This window comes from Pseudorca crassidens, chromosome 2, assembly GCF_039906515.1.
Source record: "Pseudorca crassidens isolate mPseCra1 chromosome 2, mPseCra1.hap1, whole genome shotgun sequence".
In the NCBI taxonomy this organism is placed as follows: domain Eukaryota; kingdom Metazoa; phylum Chordata; class Mammalia; order Artiodactyla; family Delphinidae; genus Pseudorca; species Pseudorca crassidens.
The window spans coordinates 97492555-97512889 of record NC_090297.1 but is presented as its reverse complement, the minus strand read 5'-3'; the positions used below and the strand labels follow the sequence as shown (position 1 = coordinate 97512889).

General features: G+C 43.6%; 1 protein-coding gene across 1 annotated transcript; it reads left to right on the top strand.

Moving 5' to 3' along the window:
- The first annotated feature begins 6961 nt into the window (after positions 1 to 6961).
- Positions 6962 to 19706, top strand: LOC137209056 (oviduct-specific glycoprotein-like). Its single transcript, XM_067710168.1, has 6 exons — positions 6962 to 6974; positions 9638 to 9703; positions 15901 to 15930; positions 16338 to 16542; positions 17522 to 17578; positions 19225 to 19706. The coding sequence occupies exons 1-6, from the start codon at positions 6962 to 6964 to the stop codon at positions 19436 to 19438; spliced, it is 585 nt and encodes a 194-aa protein (XP_067566269.1). The 3' UTR covers positions 19439 to 19706.
- The last annotated feature ends 629 nt before the right edge of the window (positions 19707 to 20335 follow it).

The window sequence follows — 20335 nt, the reverse complement described above, 5'->3', positions numbered from 1 at the left end:
GGATTTAATGATAGTGTTTATCACTGTTGATTTTCACGTTGGTAGGGGTGTATGGTCATAATGTTTGAGAGAATCTCTGGGAGATTAACAGTAGAGTTTTTAGGATGGTTGGGGAATCATAACAGAAAAATTATCTATACGTGGGGCGGGGGTGGGGGCGGGGGGAGGGAGAGGGAAGTAACATTTAACAGTAAGAAATAGAACCTAATTTTAAAAATGGGTAAAAATTTGAATGGGCACCTCAGAGAAAAGAATGTCCAATCTGTACTACCTGTATCTTTCCGTTTCTTCCCATTTTGCTTTCTTTGTTTTGAATGTCAGGCTCAGCAATGGAGACTCTGGAATTTAAAAAAAAAAAAAACATCATTTGGGTGTTGGCAGACATTGCATGGAAGGTAAGAGTGGGACATTAAAGGTTGAGCCTCTCTGGCAGTTGAGCTTGAACACTACTTATTCAGGACAGCTATGTGGAGGGTTTTTGAACTTAGCCAGTCACTGAGAAGACACTGAATTATTCAACATATTTTTTACGACTCTGTAAGACATTTATTCAAATTGTTCAACCAATATTTATTAGTGTCCAAATAACAGAGAAGATTTAACCATACTGGACTGTATGCTATGCAGATCATTGTGGAGATTCATCTTTGTCTCCTAAGAACTTATTTTGCAATGTTTTCTTACTGGAAGCAGGATAATGGATTTTACTAGCCATTCCATCTTTCTCTGTCTTTTTCTAGAAGCTTTCCCCACCTAATTTTCTGGACTGTTAGTAGGACATCAGTAATGCCAGAACAAAGTCAAATGGCTTGAGAGTTAGTTAAACCTTCTAAAGATGCAGACTTTGCTTTTATAGGAATAACTTAATTTGTTAGTTTATTGACAATGGACTACTTGAATCCTAGAAGTGAATTGCTGTCTTGGCATAATCCAAGTTTGTTTTCCTCACCCTCTTCCCCACTCCCAACAGGTGCTGTTGAATTGTGGGAGCTGGATGAGAATGAGACACTCATTGTCAGCAAGTTCTGCAAGTATAAGCATTATGACATCATGTCTACAGTCAGTGTGCTGAGCTCTGGCACACAAGCTGTCAGTGGTAGGAAAGACTTCTGGTGAGTCCCTGCTCCCACTGAGTCTCTAGGCCTCCTTTGTGTGTCTTTAGTGTCATACTGGCCTCATTAAGTAATGTTTTGGACTTATTATAAGAACCCAGTGACTAATTATGACATGTCTATAAGGTTTCCTTAGAGATTTTGCAATCTACTGTAAAAACAGGCTATATCAGCTGTCCAGTAGACAAAGACATAAGATGTGTCTGTTAAAGGAATTTCTTGTTTGAACACATGTTTTTATGTAGACAGTGTAGGTCAACATTAAGTTTCTGCTTCCTTTTGCTTCTTAGCATCAAGGTTTGGGACCTTGCTCAGCAAATGGTTCTGAATTCATACCGAGGTGAGTGCATGCTCTTTCTTTATCAGTCCTAGCCTTGGCTGTTTTGTTTTTAGATGGTACTAGGAATCCACCTGGAAGAGGCTTTCCTTGGCTAGAGTCAAAGGTGAAGGTGCCAGATGCCCAGTCACTTTGACACAAGTGACAAAATTGTTTTCTTCTCACTAAAGTTCTGCTGACCCCATTTCATGCAGTGGGTCCCAAGAGGAAGAGCTAGTTACTGGGTGGGTCACTTACATTTCCTGGATGGGCGAACAAAGGGGTCAGAGCTGTTATCTTCACGCTTTGTTTTGAAACTTGCCCGTGACTCACGTCTGGAAAGGGCAAGAGGCTGATGGGTAGATGTAGGTTGTGAGGGTCAAGGAGGAGGACAGGACTGCCTTAGCAGGGCTTGGGAAACTGAATAAAGGTGCTCCTGGGATTTCAACTGACTTCACCTGGGAAGCTTCGGCTCAGAGCTGGGCTCGGAGTCTTGTTCCAGACCCCTCTTCTCCCCTTTGCAGGCTGCAGTGCCTCTGGCTACCTTCCCGCCTCCCTGGCTTGGCATCCTCAGCAGAGTGAAGTCTTTGTCTTTGGTAAGGCAGCATGTCAAACTGTGTGTTGACTCTGGGAAGGGGAGGATGAGCCAGAGAGCTGACCCCATAATTCGAGACTCTGGCTGCTCAGTCTCATCAGCACACCTGGGCGCAAGGTGAATTATATTAATGGGGGTGTAGGATGATCCAAAAGTGGTTTTAGTTTAGCTTTGGAGAACATGATGATTTTTGTCCTAGTAGATTTGATTCCTGACTGTTTGCTGTGGCTTTTGTATTCATGGCTAGAAGTCAGTGGGCCAGAAAGCAAGTGGATTGTTACATAGGGAATATGGTTGTATAGTAGGGACAGTTGTGTTAACATGGTGATATGGCTGGATATATGGTGACATAGTTTGTGATAACAATTATGTCATCCATTAATTTAATTTCCACAACCCCCAAATGACCAGTTATTCCTACTTTACCAAAGTGGAAACTGATGCTCAGAGTGGTTAACTTGTTCATGATGGAGGGCATTCAAATCCAGATCTGGCTGAGTCCAAAGCTCTTGCTTGTAACCTCTGTGATGTACTCTCTCTTTCCTTCAGGTGATGAGAATGGGACTGTCTCCCTTGTGGACACCAAGAGTGCAAGCTGTGCCCTCAGCTCAGCTGTGCACTCCCAGTGTGTCACTGGGCTGGTGTTCTCCCCGCACAGGTTCTGTTCTTTGTCATCAAGGGCCTGGTGGGTATGAATAGGAAGAATGAGGGGGGATCCTTGTGTTGACATAGCATTAGCTGATTGGGTACCTCCTTAAAGCAGGCACTGTTGTAGCTGAGGTTTTGGAATGTGAAAGATCTCTTAAGACTATAGTCCATTTTTGGGTTTGTATGGTCTCTGACTGCAAATGGCTAAAATATGGTCTTGTTCCTGCTTGACACCCAAAATGATTAATACTGTGGGCTTGTAGGGCTGTGTGGTTGGAAAGCCTGTGTTTCTGGCTTTTTGCCAAAGCTACAGGGAGGGACCAGATGGGATGGTTAGTTGCCAGGATGGCATTCAACCCTGGCTTCCCTCCATTTCCTTTATCTTTCCTTGGAACTTGTACTGTAGACTTGAGTGGTAGCCAGACTTTAACCCACAGTGGGGATCAAGCCACCTTCTCTGATCATTTTAGAATGGGCTTTGGGGATTGCCCAGTCAGGTTTTTTCTTGAGACCCATGGGCTTTACCTTTCTCAACCTTCTTCTCTCTTAATGCTCCCCTCCTGGTCTCTGTTAGTGAAGACTGCTCACTTGCTGTGCTTGACTCAGGCTTTTCTGAGCTGTAAGTGTGATGTAGAACCCTGTGATCAGGAATTAGGGAGGGGAGCAGCAAATCGCTGGGTCCTTTTTCTCTTCTGAAAAATATTGTCTCTTTCAAGGGGACTGGGTGATTGAAGCAAGCAAATTGTTGACTGTCTCCCTGTTCTGGGGGGCTGACTCAAAACCAGCTCTGTCCCTGGTAGAGGAGGAATGTGGTGGTGGGTGTGAATTCTAAGTCTGATATTCCAGGGGTCAGTGCTGTCCAGAAGTGTGCTTTCAATGTTGCAGCTGCACCCTGAGTCAGCACCCCAGAGCCAGCTCTACCCACCAGTACACCTACAGCAGCTGTTGCTAAGCTTCACTTTCAGCCAGATTGGAGGCTAGTCCCACCTACCAGCACACCCACAACTGTCATAGAACCACCACAACAGGAAGGCCCATGCAGGGTACACCTCTAGAGTGCCTGGCTTTGGTGACCAGAAGTGATTGCTCTCTGGTCCCCATAGGAATTCTTCTACATAAAGCCACCCCTTCAAGACTGGGAGATGTAGGTGATCTATCTAATATATAGAAACAAACAGAGAGTTAGAAAAAATGAGGAGACACAGGAATATGTTCCAACGAAAGAACATGACTAAACCGCAAAAGAATAATTGAACAAAATGGAGATATGTAATCTACTGATAAGGAGTTCAAAGTAATGGTCATAGAGTAATGATCATAGAGTATGAAAGGGTGAACACAGTGAGAATTTCAACAAAGAGATAGAAAATATATAAAAGAACAAATCGGGAAGAATACAATAACTGAAGTAAAAAATACACTAGATGGAATCAACATCAGATTAGATGACAGAGAAGAAGAGATCAGTAATCTGAAAGACATAGCAATGGAAACCATACAATTGGAACAGCAAAAAGAAAAAATAATTTTTAAAATGAGGAGAGTTTAACAAACTTTGGGAACAACATTACATTGTAGTAACATTCATATTATAGGAGTCTGAGAAGGAAGAGTGAGGGAAAGGGACAGAAAGCTTATTTGAAGAAATAATAGCAGAAAACTTCCCTAACCTGGTGAAGAAAACAGACATCCAAGACCAGGAAGCACAAAGAGTCCCAAGCAAGATGAACTAGAAGAGACCCACACCAAGACATAATTAAAATGTCTAAAAGTTAAAGATAAAATAAATCTTAAAAGAAGCAAGAGAAAATCAACTAGTTACAGGCAAGAGAACCCCATAAGACTATCAGCTGATTTTTCAGCAGAAAATTTACAGGCCAGAAGGGAGTGGCATGATATACTAAAGGTGCTGAAAGAAAAAAAAAAAAGCAAGACTACTCTACCTAGCAAAGTTATCATTCATAACTGAGGGAGAGAAAAGAGTTTCCCAGATAAGCAACTGTAAAAGAAGTTCATTACCAGTAAATTGGCCCTGTAAGGAATGTTAAGGGATTTCTTCAAATGGAAAAGAAAAGGCCACAACTAGATACAAAAAAATTATGAAAGAAAACTCTCACTGGTAAATGGAAACATAAAGTAAAAGGCAGTGGATCAAGCACCTATAGCTAGTATGAAGGCTAAAGGACAAAAGTAGTAAAATAATCTACATCTAAAATGATTAGTTAAGGGTATGCAAAATAAAAATATGTAAAATATGACACCAAAACTATGATTCTCCCACAAAAACAGACACATAGATCAATGGACCAGAATAGAGAGCTGAGAAATAAATCCATGCTCATATGATCAGTTAAGCTATGACAAAGGAGGCAAGAATACAGAACGGGGGAGAAAAGAGAGTCTCCTCAATAAATAGTGTTGGGAATATTGCACAGCTATATGTGAAAGAATGAATTGGGCCACACTATCTTACAGCATATACAAAGCTGAGTTCAAATTGGTTTCAAACACTTGAATGTAAGAATGTAAGACCTGAAACCATAAAACTCCTAGAAGAAAGCATAGGCAGTCAGATCTTTGACTTAGATCTTAGCAATATTGTTTTGGATCTGCCTCCTCAGGCAAGGACAACAAAATGGGGGGGAGGAAGAAAGAAAGGAAGAAAGAAAGAAAGAAAGAAACAAAGAAAGAAAGAAAGAAAGAAAGAAAGAAAGAAAGAAAGAAAGAAAGAAAGAAAGAAAGAAAGAAAGAAAGAAAGAAAGAAAAGAGAGAAAGAAACAAAAGAGAGAAAAAAAGAAAAATGGAGCTATAGCAAATTAAAAAGCTTTTGCAAGGAGAAAGAAACCAGCAACAAAACAGAAAGGCAACTTATGGAATGGGAGAAGACACTTGCAAATCATATATTCAATAAGGGGTTAATATCGAGAAAAATAAAGCATTCATATAACTTAATATCAAAAAACCCAAACAACTGGATTAAAAATGAACAGAAGACCTGAAATACATTTTTCCAAATGTAAATAAATAAATAAATATGGCCACCAGACACCTGAAAAAATGCTCAACATCACTAATCATCAGGAAAATGCAAATCAAAACTACAATGAAATAACACCACACACCTATCAGAATGACTATTATCAAAAACCAAAACATAAACAGGACAGCTCCATGTAAAAGAATGAAATCAGAACACTCCCTAACACCATACACAAAAATAAACTCAAAATGGACTAAAGACCTAAATATAAGGCCAGACACTATAAAAGTCTTAGAGGAAAACATAGGCAGAACACTCTATGACATAAATCACAGCAAGATCCTTTTTGACCCACCTCCTAGAGAAATGGAAACAAAAACAAAAATAAACAAATGGAACCTAATGAAACTTAAAAGCTTTTGCACAGCAAAGGAAACCATAAACAAGATGAAAAGGCAACCCTCAGAATGGGAGAAAATACTTGCAAATGAAGCAACTGACAAAAGGTTAATCTCCAAAATTTACAAGCAGCTCATGCAGCTCAATATCAAAAAAACAAACAACTCAATCCAAAAATGGGCAGAAGACCTAAACAGACATTTCTCTAAAGAAGATATACAGATTGCCAACAAACACATGAAAGAATGCTCAACATCATTACATTATTAATCATTAGAGAAATGCAAATCAAAACTACAATGAGATATCATCTCACACCGGTCAGAATGGCCATCATCAAAAAATCAACAAACAATAAATGCTTGAGAGGGTGTGGAGAAAAGGGAACCCTCTCACACTGTTGGTGGGAATGTAAATTGATACAGCCACTATGGAGAACAGTACAGAGGTTCCTTAAAAAACTACAAATAGAACTACCATACAACCCAGCAATCTCACTACTGGTCATATACCCTGAGAGAACCATAATTCAAAAAGAATCATGTACCAAAATGTTCATTGCAGCTCTATTTACAATAGCCAGGACATGGAAGCAACCTAAGTGTCCATCATCAAATGAATGGATAAAAAAGATGTGGCACATATATACAACGGAATATTACTCAGCCATAAAAAGAAACAAAATTGAGATATTTGTAATGAGGTGGATGGACCTAGAGTCTGTCATACAGAGTGAAGTAAGTCAGAAAGAAAAAAACAAATACCGTATGCTACCACATATATATGGAATCTAAAAAATAAATAAATAAAAGTGGTCATGAAGAACCTAGGGGTAAGATGGGAATAAAGACACAGACCTGTTAGAGAATGGACATATATACACTGCCTGTGTTTCAAGACTATTCTACAACATGCTCACTGATTGTAAGTTGCCTTACAGGCTTTCCTTTGAATTCCTGTTTTGATTGATTTAGCCAGAGCTGGTGTCTGTTGTTTGCAACCCCACAACTCCAACAATTACTTGGTCAGTGGGGAAAATGCTGCATGTTCTGTGAGGCTGGAAGTGAATAGAAGCTGTTGTCAGAGTTATGGGAATCTTTCTGTGAAGTCGTCACTGTCATCAGGAGTAACAGTCCCTCTTCATTGGTTTCTGTGAAGGGTATTGTCTTTCTTGTTCTGACCCTGCTCTTCTGACTGCAACCCCCCAAGAGTCTTTCTGGGCCCCATGCACTCTGGTGTGCCACCAAAGGTTGGGCAGCTGCTCATTAACATACACTTTAATAACTGTGTAGCCTGCATAGTTGGCTGTCTAATAACTATTCTCCCTCCTTCCTCCATATTTACCAACAGGACTTTGATTTTGTTCAGGTATGGGTGGCCATGTCCTTTAGAGAAGAAACACATCAAGAACTTGGGTCCTGGATGATTCTGCTAAACACCTGAATTAAGCAGTGCTGATTAAGCCGTCTCTTCTGGACTTCTGTTAATGAGTGTAAATAAGTTTTCATTTTGGTTAAATTGCTTCTAGTTGAGTGTTCTGTTGCACCTAAAAAATGCAAATAGTTAATAGGCATTATATTTTTGAGTACTTACCCTTTAAACGCTCTATTTAAAGTAAGACTTTTAATAATCTGAACACTCAGAAAGATAATTATTAATATTTTAACATTATAGGCGGGAAAACAGACTCATAAAGATTAAGCAACATGATCCAAGATTATATGGTCTGTCAGTCAGGGTCCTAAGGAAAACAGGTGGTATACTCAAATTAAGATAATGTGAGGAGGGTTCATTTACAAAGAGAGTAACTACAGAGTTTGGGGAGTGGTGTAGGGGAATCATAGAGCTAGTGTAGGAAGCCAGGGCTAGAAGAGTGGAACTGTTACAGGGAGAGGTTACCTGAAACTGGAAGAAGAGATAGTCAGGTTGAGCAGTCTTCCTTGAGCGGAGCAGTGAACCTCGAAGGAGGGTTATGATCATCTTGATGTGACCTCACAGGGAGTGATCCTTACCCTGACCTCACTCTCCTTCCTTCATCTACTCTTCTGTCAGGCAGAGCCCACTGAGCTATTGGATGTAGTCCAAACAGACTAACTTGCAAGGGCAGAGAGCAAGGTGGAGAAAGATAGGGAGGTAGAGGGACAATTGGAAAATATCTGTTGTGGTCCAGCCTGTTTGCCCCCTACTGTCCTCTCTTGTCTGAAATGCAGGTCAAATGTCATGACCTCAACACAAGAGATGCCCAAAGTTCCATCAGCTATTTATCATCATGGGATGATGTTCATTTGTTCATAATTTCACTTTAAACCTAAACAATTAGCCATCAACAGTGCCCTCATATAAAGTAACAGGAGGGAAATGGGAAGATAAAAACAAGTAATATAAAATATAGCTGTTACAATCCCTGCTTCTATAACTGGACCCAGTGCCAGTTGCCTCTTTCTAAGCCAGAGTGTGCTCCTTGGCTGTGCTTTTCCTTAGCTCATTCATTCCAAAGGCAGACTATTTAATTATTGGTTCTGGGGCTACAAAGATAAATCAATCACTTATCCTCACTAAAAAAGTTCACTTTGCAATAGTTGAAACAGTTGTTTAATTTTAAATCTAGGGTAATAAGGGGTAAGTATATACGTGATCTCAGGTTTGTGATGGCATTAAAAGAACAAGAACAATAATGAAAGCAACTCTGCTTTAACTGGGTTTTTTTTCACCCTTGAGATTATTAATTATCAATAATGGATAATTCTTTGCTGTTGGAGGCTGTCTTGTGCCTTGTAGGGTGTTTAGCACCATCCCTGTCTTCTACCCACTAGGTACTAGTAGCACCCCGTCCCCATCGTGACAAGCAAAAACGTCTCCAGACATTGCCAAGTGTCCCATGGGGGTGATTTATTGCCCAGTAGAAAACCACTGGCTTAAAAGGTAAAGAAAGAGGTCATTGCGTGTATGTGCAATAACATATTTATCTGTCTCCAAGTAATGGTCATTTAGTTAGATGGGAATTCTCTTTTTTGTTGTTGTTACAAATAAACCTGCAGTGAACATACTCTCTTTGTGTACTTGGGCAGATATGTCTGCATGGTAAATTTCTAAAAGTGAACTTGCTGGGTTATAAAATGCGTTTAGGATTGTGGTGTTCTCAAAATGTCTTCTAAGGAGATTGAATGAATAGTGTTACCTTTACGACTTTATTAAAATATTCTTTTTTGAATTGCCTCAAGTTTTACACTTAAATAATATCTAAGAAATCATGGGGTTTTTGGATAATTACATTTTCTAACACATTAAAAATAAGCACATAAATATTAAAATTAAAAAATCCTAATGTACAGCCAAAAATCATCTTTTATATTAAATATTGGGAAACAATGCTCTAGTCTATCTCCTTCATTTTAGAGATGTGGTAAAGCTATTTCAAGTTTACACTGATCTGGAGTCAACGCTCTTTGTGTTCTTGTGTTATTCAACCAGTTGCTTTTGTTTGAGTCATACTTCTCCAGTTCTTCCGCATGAGAATCATGAAAAGTTTGGTCAAATGCTTTGTTAAACCCACAGCCCTTCACGTCTGTGATCTTGCCTTCATCTAGTTGAGTGTGTAGAATGTGGAAGAGGTTGTGCTGCAGTGGGGATTTCTTCAGCAAGCCAACTAAAAGGTATTGTACGTGCCTTTTCTCATTTCGTGAGAACAGGCTGAGCATTGGGAAGGAGTGTTTCCTAAGCATCTGGGTGGGTGTGTGAAAATACAAAGCAACGGTCATACTTTTGACAGCAGGAACCCAAGGAGGAGGATTGGGAGCGAGCAGTGCAACATGGCACAGTGACTTTCAACCTGACCCTCACTCAGCATTTCACTGTTCATCATCTCCTACACACAGAGGCTTAGTTGCCAATTCTTTGGCACAGTCATCCCTGAATGAAGCAGACGTCACTCCTGGGCATCCATTGTTATATCTTGCCGTTCTTCTCAGCATCATTAGTCACTTTTGAAAGTATGGAAGAGGGAGATCTGGGATCCAGCCTTGCCCACTGCAGCAGACTAGGAGCCCAGAACACTGAGCCAGGTTCAAGTGAAGGAGGTTCATTTGGCAGGCAGATCTGGCCCTGTGATGGGTACAGCATGAACAGCTAGTGCTCCTGGCAGGAGTCTGGGTGGAAGGGCACAAACCTCGTGGGAAATCTCAGTGATGTGGTATCTGGGGAGCAGGAGGTGGGGTGAAGGGAGGCTTAGAAGCAGAGAGAAGCAGGCATTCACATCAGGGTGGTCTTAAAAGACAGGCAGTAAGGCCCCTGGAGCCTGGCAAGAATGAGTCAGGACACAGGCCCTAGGAACCAATTGTGGTGCCTACAGTTATAAACCAGGAAGAGAAATCAAAGCAGAGACCCAGAAACAAGACTTAAGGCACATGGGCTGGGAATTGGGAAACAAGTAAGAGCTTGGTCACTAGAGTTAGAAACCGCACCAGGGGTAATCTACTAATGGTGCGAGATGTTGCCAGATCTAATCCAGCACTGCATTTATGAGGCTTAAGTATCTCCTGATTCTGGTTAATATTAGCTCAAGGTATGGAGGGTGGCATTGAACATGCAGGTGAGACCTAATGGTAGTACAGAGCGGGAACTGGATCTCAAGGTTGTTTGGAAACAAAACTCATGTGCTTTACTCTACACTCATCTGAGAGATACAAGAGAGGGACACACACTGGCTCTGAGGAGTGTAATCCATGTGCTCACTAGACTAGAAGCTCCTTGAGCAGAAACTATGCCTTCATCACCACAAACATAGGGTGGCTATCAGGGCCTGGCCTGTGCTCAGTGAATATTCATTGAATACATGAAGGAAGGCGAAGAGGGCTGAACGAATGGAGACACAGCCTCTGTTGGATGGGGTATTCCCTCAAGCTTTCCCAAGTTTCAGTGAAATATCCTTGCCCTAAACATTCTATACCATTGTTTATACTTATTGTTTTTATTCCACGATATGCAAGCAACCTGCTGATACAAATGAAACTCTCCTAGTTTCCTCATATTGGAAATGAAGTGAATTCAACCACTAGCCATTGTTATTTGCCAGTGTCATTTATTATATTGATATCTGGTTAGCACCTCAATGGCGTGTGGATTAGGTGAGCTGTGTGAGTCTCCAAGAGGATGGGCATAGTGGATACACTGAGAACATCCAGTTTCTGGTCCCCCATGATTGAGGTTCAGAGCCTGAAATATGGGAATTCTCATGGTCTGAGAGCCTCTGTACCAGACAAAAAAGCTGATGGATCATTGGAGTATAGACTTATGTTATTTATCCTTCATAAATTGTTGTACCCTTCATATTATTGCTGTATTATTGTTGTATATTTTAAAAATCCAGGTGTCCAGAATTGGGTTCATTATATTCCTTAGGTTCATGACACCTCTCATGACAGTGTCACCATTGGCTCATATACTGGCTCAAACATTGTTGACTCAAACAAAAATTCAGATTTTTGTTTTCTCTTGAGAAATTGAAGAATCCTCCAAAAGATTGGTTCTATTTCACTGCAAGGCAGAAATTAGTGGCTACTCAGTGCTGTCCCTGTTCATACCAATCTCTGCTGCCTCCTCATGTTAGTTGAAGTGTATCACTGAGCTTGAACTGTTATTCTTCCAATTAAGTGGAAAGTGAACTATTCTATTGTGTCCACTACACTGATTTACATTACCTGCCTGTCAGCATTTGAGTTTGAGAACGCTGCTCTCGGGGAAACTCTTATGGTATCACTAATACCTGCTACCATTGACTGAGCCCTTACTATATGCAAAACACTGAACTAACAGTTTTTCACACATTATCTCTCTTTTTTTAAAACATCTTTATTGGAGTATGATTGCTTTACAATGTTGTGTTAGTTTCTGCTGTATAACAAAGTGAATCAGCTATATGTATGCATATATCCCCATATCCCCTCCCTCTTGCATCTCCCTCCCACCCTCCCCATCCCACCCCTCTAGGTGGTCACAAAGCACCGAGCTGATCTACCCTTGTGATGCTGCTGCTTCCCACTAGCTATCTATTTTACATTTGGTAGTGTGTATATGTCAATGTTGGGACGAAGTGACACATTATCTCTTTAATATGTATAAAACCCTATGAGGTAAGTTCAAGTGTTATCTCCGTTTTACAAGTGTGGAAGCTGGAGCTCAAAGAGCCAAGTAACTGTCCAAGATGATAAAACTTCTACTTTTCTTTGTATATAAATTTATTTATTTATTTAATTTTTATTTTTGGCTGCATTGGGTCTTCGTTGCTGCGCACGGGCTTTCTTTAGCTGTGGCGAGCAGGGGCTGCTCTTTGTTGCAGTGCGCAGGCTTCTCATTGCAGTGGCTTCTTTTGTTGCGGAGCACGGGCTCTAGGTGCGTGGGTTTCAGTAGTTGTGGCACGCTGGCTTAGTAGTTGTGGCTTATGGGCTCTAGAGCGCAGGCTCAGTAGTTGTGGCGCACGGGCTTAGTTGCTCCGCGGCATGTGGGATCTTCCCGGACCAGGGCTTGAACCTGAGTCCCCTGCATTGGCAGGCAGATTCTCAACCACTGTGCCACTAGGGAAGCCCTAAAACTTCTAATTTTTGACACTAGAATTCAGACTTTGGCCTGCCTGAGTCCATGTCTGGTGCTTTTTAACTTTACATTACACAGCTTTCCTAAACCACTAATCTTAAAACAATAGAATTACTGCTGCCCTTCAGTGTTTCTTCCTCATACTCAGTCCACATGGGGCTGAATTCCAGGAAGAGGGCTGAGCACTGCCCTGCCCTCGCCAGGGCCCATGGTGGATACCCACTCTGTGCCAGTGTCAGAGGGAGTTGTTGCTTTGTTGGATCTGAGAGCTATAGCTCTGCTGGGTGGGAAGACAGGAGATGCTGGGGTCACTGTGACTCTGGGGCAGCTGCCCATTAATCATTGTCCCTGGTTTTGTGTGTATTTAGCTGGGCTATCCCAGTGTTGTCCCAGGGTCATACCTGGGGAAGCGCATATAAAGGGGTTCCATGTCTAAGTCTACAGCTCTCACAACATGGAGATGGGGAAGCTGTTGCTATGGGGTGGTGACTGTGGTGGGTTCCAATGTCAATGTCTCTCAGTCCAGGGGTGCCAGGCTTCATAAACTTGTTGTCTCTCTGGTGCCTGAGAAGCATCCTGGGACTCAGGGGCCTGGATTAGGTGGAGGTAGGACAGGACACAGTGAAGGGCCAGAGGGGCCGAGGGAGGAGAGATCAGAGCAGTGGTGGTGCTCTGGCTACACGTTAAACATTTTTATGCCTGGCATCCACCTCAGACCTATTCAATCAGAATCTCTGGGGGAGGACCCAAGATAACACGACTTTTATTTTACTTATTTATTTATTTATTGAAACATCTTTATTGGAGTATAATTCCTTTACAATGATGTGTTAGTTTCTGCTTTATAACAAAGTGAATCAGCTATACATACACATATGTCCCCATATCTCTTCCCGCTTGCGTCTCCCTCCCTCCCACCCTCCCTATCCCACCCCTCCAGGCGGTCACAAAGCACCGAGCTGATCTCCCTGTGCTATGTGGCTGCTTCCCTTTAGCTATCTATTTTACGTTTGGTAGTGTATATATGTCCATGCCACTCTCTCACTTTGTCCCAGCTTACCCTTCCCCCTCCCTGTATCCTCAAGTCCCTACTCTAGTAGGTCTGTGTCTTTATTTCCATCTTGCCCCTAGGTTCTTCATGACCTTTTTATTTTTGATTCCATATATATGTGTTAGTATATGGTATTTGTTTTTCTCTTTCTGACCTACTTCACTCTGTATGACAGGCTCTAGGTCCATCCACCTCACGACAAATAACTCAATATCGTTTCTTTTTATGGCTGAGTAATATTCCATTGTATATATGTGCCACATCTTCTTTATCCATTCATCTGTCCATGGACACTTAGGTTGATTCCATGTCCTGGCTATTGTAAATAGTGCTGCAATGAACATTGTGGTACATGACTCTTTTTGAATGATGGTTTTCTCAGGGTATATGGCCAGTAGTGGGATTGCTGGGTCGTATGGTAGTTCTATTTTTAGTTTCTTTTTTCTTTTTTTGCAGTATGAGGGCCTCTCACTGTTGTGGCCTCTCCCGTTGCGGAGCACAGGCTCCGGATGCGCAGGCTCCGGATGCGCAGGTTCAGCGGCCATGGCTCACGGGCCCAGCTGCTCCGTGGCATGTGGGATCTTCCTGGACCGGGGCACGAACCCGTGGCTCCTGCATTGGCAGGCGGACTCTCAACCACTGTGCCACCTGGGAAGCCTTTCTTTCTTTGCCCATCTTTGGATCGGGTTGGTTTTTTTTTGTTTTTGTTTTTGTATTATTGAGCTGCATGAGCTCCTTTTAAATTTTGGAGATTAATCTTTTGTCAGTTGCTTCATTTGCAAATATTTTCTCCCATTCTGAGGGTTGTCTTTTCGTCTTGTTTATGGTTTCCTTTGCTGTGCAAAAGCTTTTAAATTTCATTAGGTCCCATTTGTTTATTTTTGTTTCCATTTCTCTAGGAGGTGGGTCAAAAAGGATCTTGCTGTGATTTATGTCATAGAGTGTTCTGCTATGTTTTCCTCTAAGAATTTTATAGTGTCTGGCCTTACATTTAGGTGTTTAATCCATTTTGAGTTTATTTTTGTGTATGGTGTTAGGGAGTGTTCTGATTTCATTCTTTTACATGTAGCTGTCCAGTTTTCCCAGCACCACTTATTGAAGAGGCTGTCTTTTCTCCACTGTACATTCTTGCCTCCTTTATCGAAGATAAGGTGACCATACGTGCATGGGTTTATCTCTGGACTTTCTATCTTGCTCCATTGATCTATATTTCTGTTTTTGTGCCAGTACCATACTGTCTGACTATTGTAGCTTTGTAGTATAGTCTGATGTCTGGGAGCCTGATTTCTCCAGCTCCATTTTTCTTTCTCAAGATTGCTTTCGCTATTCGGGGTCTTTTGTGTTTCCATACAAATTGTGGGATTTTTTGTTCTAGTTCTGTGCAAATTGCTATTGGTAGTTTGATAGGGATTGCATTGAATCTGTAGATTGCTTTGGGTAGTATAGTCATTTTCACAATGTTGATTCTTCCAGTCCAAGAACATGGTATATCTCTCCAACTATCTGTATCATCTTCAACTTCTTTCATCAGTGTCTTACAATTTTCTGCATACAGGTCTTTTTTCTCCTTAGGTAGATTTATTCCTAGATATTTTATTATTTTTGTTGCAATGGTAAATGCCAGTGTTTTCTTAATTTCAGTTTCAGATTTTTCATCATTAGTGTATAGGAATGCCAGAGATTTCTGTGCATTGATTTTGTATCCTGCTACTTTACCAAATTCATTGATTAGCTCTAGTAGTTTCTTGGTAGCATCTTTAGGACTCTCTATGTATAGTATCATGTCATCTGCAAACAGTGACAGTTTTACTTCTTCTTTTCTAATTTGGATTCCTTTTATTTCTTTTTCTTCTCTGATTGCTGTGGTTAAAACTTGCAAAACTATGTTGAATAATAGGATAACACTACTTTTAAATTAGCATCCAGGGTTGAGAACCACTGACCTTGAACTTTTGCTGGGACTTCTAAATGTCATGGTTGTCCCTGTGCAAAGCATGTGTGTATATATGTGGTGTTTACTGAAGTGATGTTTATTTTTTTAGGTAGATCTGGCTTCGTCTGCTCAGGGTAGAGAAGAGGAAAGAGGGAAGGGTGTGTCTGTCTCCCTTTGTGTTAGTTTGTGGATGTACTCAGAACTGGAGGGTGTGCTGGGATTTGTCACTCTGGGTGTGCCTGTGAATCTCTGTGTGATTCCTCCTTTGTGTCCTGCAGCGCTGGTTCTTGTGCTGAAACACCACAATGGTAAGGACCCTGTGCGGTCCTCTCCAGAGCCAGGGAGAGTGTCCACCTGAGAAGTGCTCCAGGCCAAGTGCCCCTGCAGCCCCGCCCTGCCCTGGCTCCATGTCAGGAATCGCTGACCCAATGCAGTTCAGCAGAGGATTTTCAGTCACCTGCTGTTTGGCTCACTCTCTGTGCCAGGATCCAGACTCGAGGAACCATTCTGACCAGGGTTTCACAAGGCATTATTCCCCCTGCCCCCGGGGACCCCAGCACTGGGGGAGGGACCTGCCTTCAGTGTAGCTCTGGGGTGTGAGTTGGGGGGTGTTACTGTGGCCTTGCCTCTTGAGCTGTGTCCACGCTGCTCTGTGGAAGCTGAGCTCCATCCCCACCTTGGTTTCTGCCAACAAATGCCTGCTCTCCCCTGCCAGGTGCTGCCCACAAACTGGTGTGTTATTTCACCAACTGGGCATTTAGTCGGCCCAGCCCTGCTTCGATCCTGCCGCGGGACCTGGACCCCTTTCTCTGCACCCACCTGGTATTTGCCTTTGCCTCAAGGAACAACAATCAGATTGTTCCCAAGGATTCCCAGGATGAGAAAATCCTCTACCCAGAGTTCAACCAGCTCAAGGAGAGGTGTGTTCCCTTTGGATGTGGGGTTGTATCTTACAAATGGAAGAGAGTTAATCCTTTTCTGCTGTGAGTCGTCCACTTTCCTCTGATTCTTGTGTCCTAACCTCCTGTCCAGGGCGCTCCAGGGCTTCCCTGCCTTGGGAGCTCCCCACTGACCAGCACTCTCAGCTCGTCCTTGCCTCCTTGCCTTCGTGGCTGCTGTGGCCCCTGCTTGGAATGCCCTCCTCTCTCTTCTCTGCCTGGCATCCCCCAACTCACCCTTCAAGCCCCATGTTGAGGATTCTACGTGTTAATGCTGTTCAAGCGCTTCAGGGAGGGCTGTGCATCACAAATGCTTCACAAATGCTAGTGTTTCTGGTACGATCTATCACCTACAAATGAGTCCCCCAAGGGAAGGGCCAGTGTCTGTGATATCTTTGTTCACCAGTGGCTGGGTCAGTGCCCAGCAGAGAGCTGGTGCTCAGTACTCCCTCCCCAGGACTCCTGGGCTCTCCTGTCCAGGGGGTGGTCTGTCACTGCATGCATGGTTATAGAAGGGTGGGGAGAATCCATGTCACTAGATTACAAGCTCTGGAGAGGAGAGCAGGGAGCTTATTCTCTGTTCACTGTTGTATCTCAAGCACCTAAAGCAGTCAGTGGCAAATAATAATTGTTCAATAAACGTTTGTTGACTAAGAAAGTGAGTGAAGAGAAATTTTAGGAGGCTTTTTCTTTTCCTTTTTATGGGACTGTCATGGGAGTGGGGAGTTTGGGGGCCTTTGGGCAGCCTTGGCGTTCCTGGGTGTGATGACTTTTGTGTGGGCTAGTTGTTCTCCCTCTTTTCCTTCTTCCCTTCTTGGGTTCTACTGGGCTCTGCTCTTTTCTTCCTTAGGTTCCCCCACCTGTCTCCCCCTTTCTGTTCCTGTCCTCCCATCCCCCCAACTTCCCACTCACCAAATGAATGAATGAGAACACAGCTCACAGACTCTGTCCTGCATCACAGGAACAAGGAGGTGAAAACACTGCTGTCCATCGGGGGTTGGAACTTCGGCACATCGAGGTGAGACTGTGCTGTCAGGTCTTCTCTCTGGGGTGGGGGCGGTGTATGGGGGAGGAGCAGGCAGGCCAGAGGTGAGGACAGAGTGGGGAGCCAGCTGGGCTGTGGGGAGACACGCTAGTACTCCCCCGAGTCCTGACCTGGCCCTGGAGTCCAGGGTCCCCTGACCTCTCCTCCATGGTGAGTGAGGGGAGACAAGGCAGGTCCAGGAGGTGGTGGGAAAGGGGCTGGGGGGGGAAATGAGAGGGAAAATGGGGTGCTCACAGTTGTCCCCTCAATGCTTCAGAAGAGGCAGGGCTTTTGCCTCAGAGAGGGGAGGAGTCTTGTTTAGGACATGGATAAACCCCAAGCCTCCCAGGGCCTGGGTTTCCTCGCTTTATAAATGGAGCCAGTGGTATCAACCTGAAAGAATGGGAGGAAAGAAAGTGATATAAACCAGATGCTCAGCTGAGCACCTGGGCACATGATCTGTGTCCAGTGCATGGTGGCTACTCTTCGTTACCCTCCACTAGGCAGTGTGGAGGTGACAAGCTGCCTTCATGTTCTCTGAAGAAACTTTCCCCTATTTCATGGCTGAGGCCAAGGGTAGAGAGTTGCCTCCCTTCCTGCCTTAGAGGAAGGAGCTGTAGGAGAGGGGCACCTGGAGGCCTGAGAGTGAGGGACTGTGAGGAAGCACCTGGCACAGAACCCAGGAGCAATGCAGGGAGGATGCAGGGAGCTGGGTGAGAACTGGCTCTGCCTGACCCCAGGCCTCGCCTCTCCCTGGGCCACGACTTCTTGAACATTCGCTGTGTACAAACGCTGGCCAGAGGCTTTGCATGCATTATCTCATGGTTACTTGGGAGAGGCTTACAAAGTGGCTGTTTACATTCTAAATTTGCAGAGAAAAGCAGGAATGCGAGCTTAAGAAACGTACCATATTTCACACAGGTGACCATGAGAGATGGCCCAGCTATGGGTGGAAACCAGATAATGGAACTAGGCCTGCCTAAGTCTGAATCTGGTTAATTTTCTAATCATTGTACTCAGGACTAGTCCCAAATTGCTTAAAGTTCAACTCCGATAAATTACAAGTTTTCCAATAGTGTCTTCACTGTGGAAGAGAAAGCACTAGAAAAAAAAATAAAACAATCAAACAGCCAAAGAACAAAAGAGCAAAGAGTACAGAACTCCTAGTCTGAGCATGGCCCTCCTGTGCCACGTTAGCTCAGAGATCTTTCTGGAAATGCTGGCCCTTAGCTCATGTTCCCTCCGCTAATCTGTTCAGGCAGAGAAAGTCAGTGCCAGGACAGGGTGTCAGGACTGAGCTGTTACCCACGAGGAAACAGCAGAGGGACAGTGCGTGGCTAGGGGCGGACCATGCTTTCAGAGGCCAAGCTGGCCTGAGCCTGCTCTCTCCACCCCAGGCTGTGTGCTTGTTTCCATCTGGCAGGGGAAGTTGTGGTTTGCAAATCCTCCCTGGAGCCTGAAGTCCCCATTCCTGGGTATTGGAGCCCCGTGCTGGGAGGCTCTGAGAGTTTCAAAGACCTGCCTTCCTTTCCTCAGTCACATCCACTGTCCCCTCCATGGGGTGCGAACCAAGGGGTCTTGTAAGGGAGGCTGAGGTTGTGCAGAAAACACTCCTGGCCTCACCTCTGGTCTCCCTGCAGGTTCACCACGATGCTGTCCACATTCGCCAACCGGCAGAAGTTTGTCAATTCAGTGGTAGCCCTCCTGAGGACACATGGCTTTGATGGTCTGGACCTCTTCTTCTTGTACCCTGGACTCAGAGGCAGCCCCAGGCATGACCGCTGGACCTTTGTCTTCTTACTTGAAGTAAGGCCAGCCTGGCAGCTCCCGAATCCAGAAATGATTCTACTTTGATCATATCTGGGCTCAGGGCACAGGGGAAGCCTAAGGCCGGGGAGAAGGGCAAGACAGCGGTAACAGAAGGTTGTTTACTGCCATCACCTGCAGGTGTTGGACAAAGAGCTGCCTAGCAAGAGCCCTATGGCGGCTCTTTCTCTCTGTCATATCCGGGCCTTGGCCCAGCCCTCCAGCCTGAGTGATGCCTTCTCTGTGCAGCTCCTGGACTCCCTCAGGTGGGCTGTCTGAACTCTGCTCCTGGGCCTGCTGCCAGCCTTCTGTTCAATGACTTACCACATTGGCTCACGTCCAGCTCTTTCCATCGCACTGCTCTGTCATTTCATCTTTACAGAATCCTGGTCAGGAGAAAGGGGCTGTATGGTGCAGTGGTTAACAGTCTAGACTTTGGTGTCAGATATACCTGGCTCTCAAGTCCTGATCTAAGACTGGGTGACTTCCCAGAAACCTGTGAAAGAGTAATAATAATAGGATCTACCTAGTAGTTCCTGTGAAGATTAAGCAAGTAATGAATGTTAAAATGTAGCTTAACTTGGAATACTAGTATTAAATAAATATTAGCTTTGTTTATATTAATACCCAAGAGTTTATTAACTGGAGCAAGAAAACAAAAATAGAACTGAGTTAGACAATCATACCTTGAATTCACAAAGCACATATCCTTTCATAAAAGAAAAATTCATAGGGTTTCAACCCACTTGCATTTTTCTCCCTAATATCCCCTTGTCACCCTGTACTCCATCCTTTGTTGTGTAGATGCCATTCGATTCTGGCTACCAAGTGCTCTTTGTGTCTGCAGGTTGACTTTCTTAAGGAGAACAATTTTGGTGCGGTCGTGATTTGGGCCATTGATCTGGATGACTTCTTAGGCTCCTTCTGCAATAAGGGCAAATATTC

Coding starts and splice junctions, on each gene's coding strand:
- LOC137209056 (XM_067710168.1), top strand. Junction 9,704..15,900: donor TTCAGCAAGCCAACTAAAAG/GTATTGTACGTG, acceptor TGTGTCCTGCAG/CGCTGGTTCTTGTGCTGAAA. Junction 16,543..17,521: donor TTCAACCAGCTCAAGGAGAG/GTGTGTTCCCTT, acceptor CCTGCATCACAG/GAACAAGGAGGTGAAAACAC.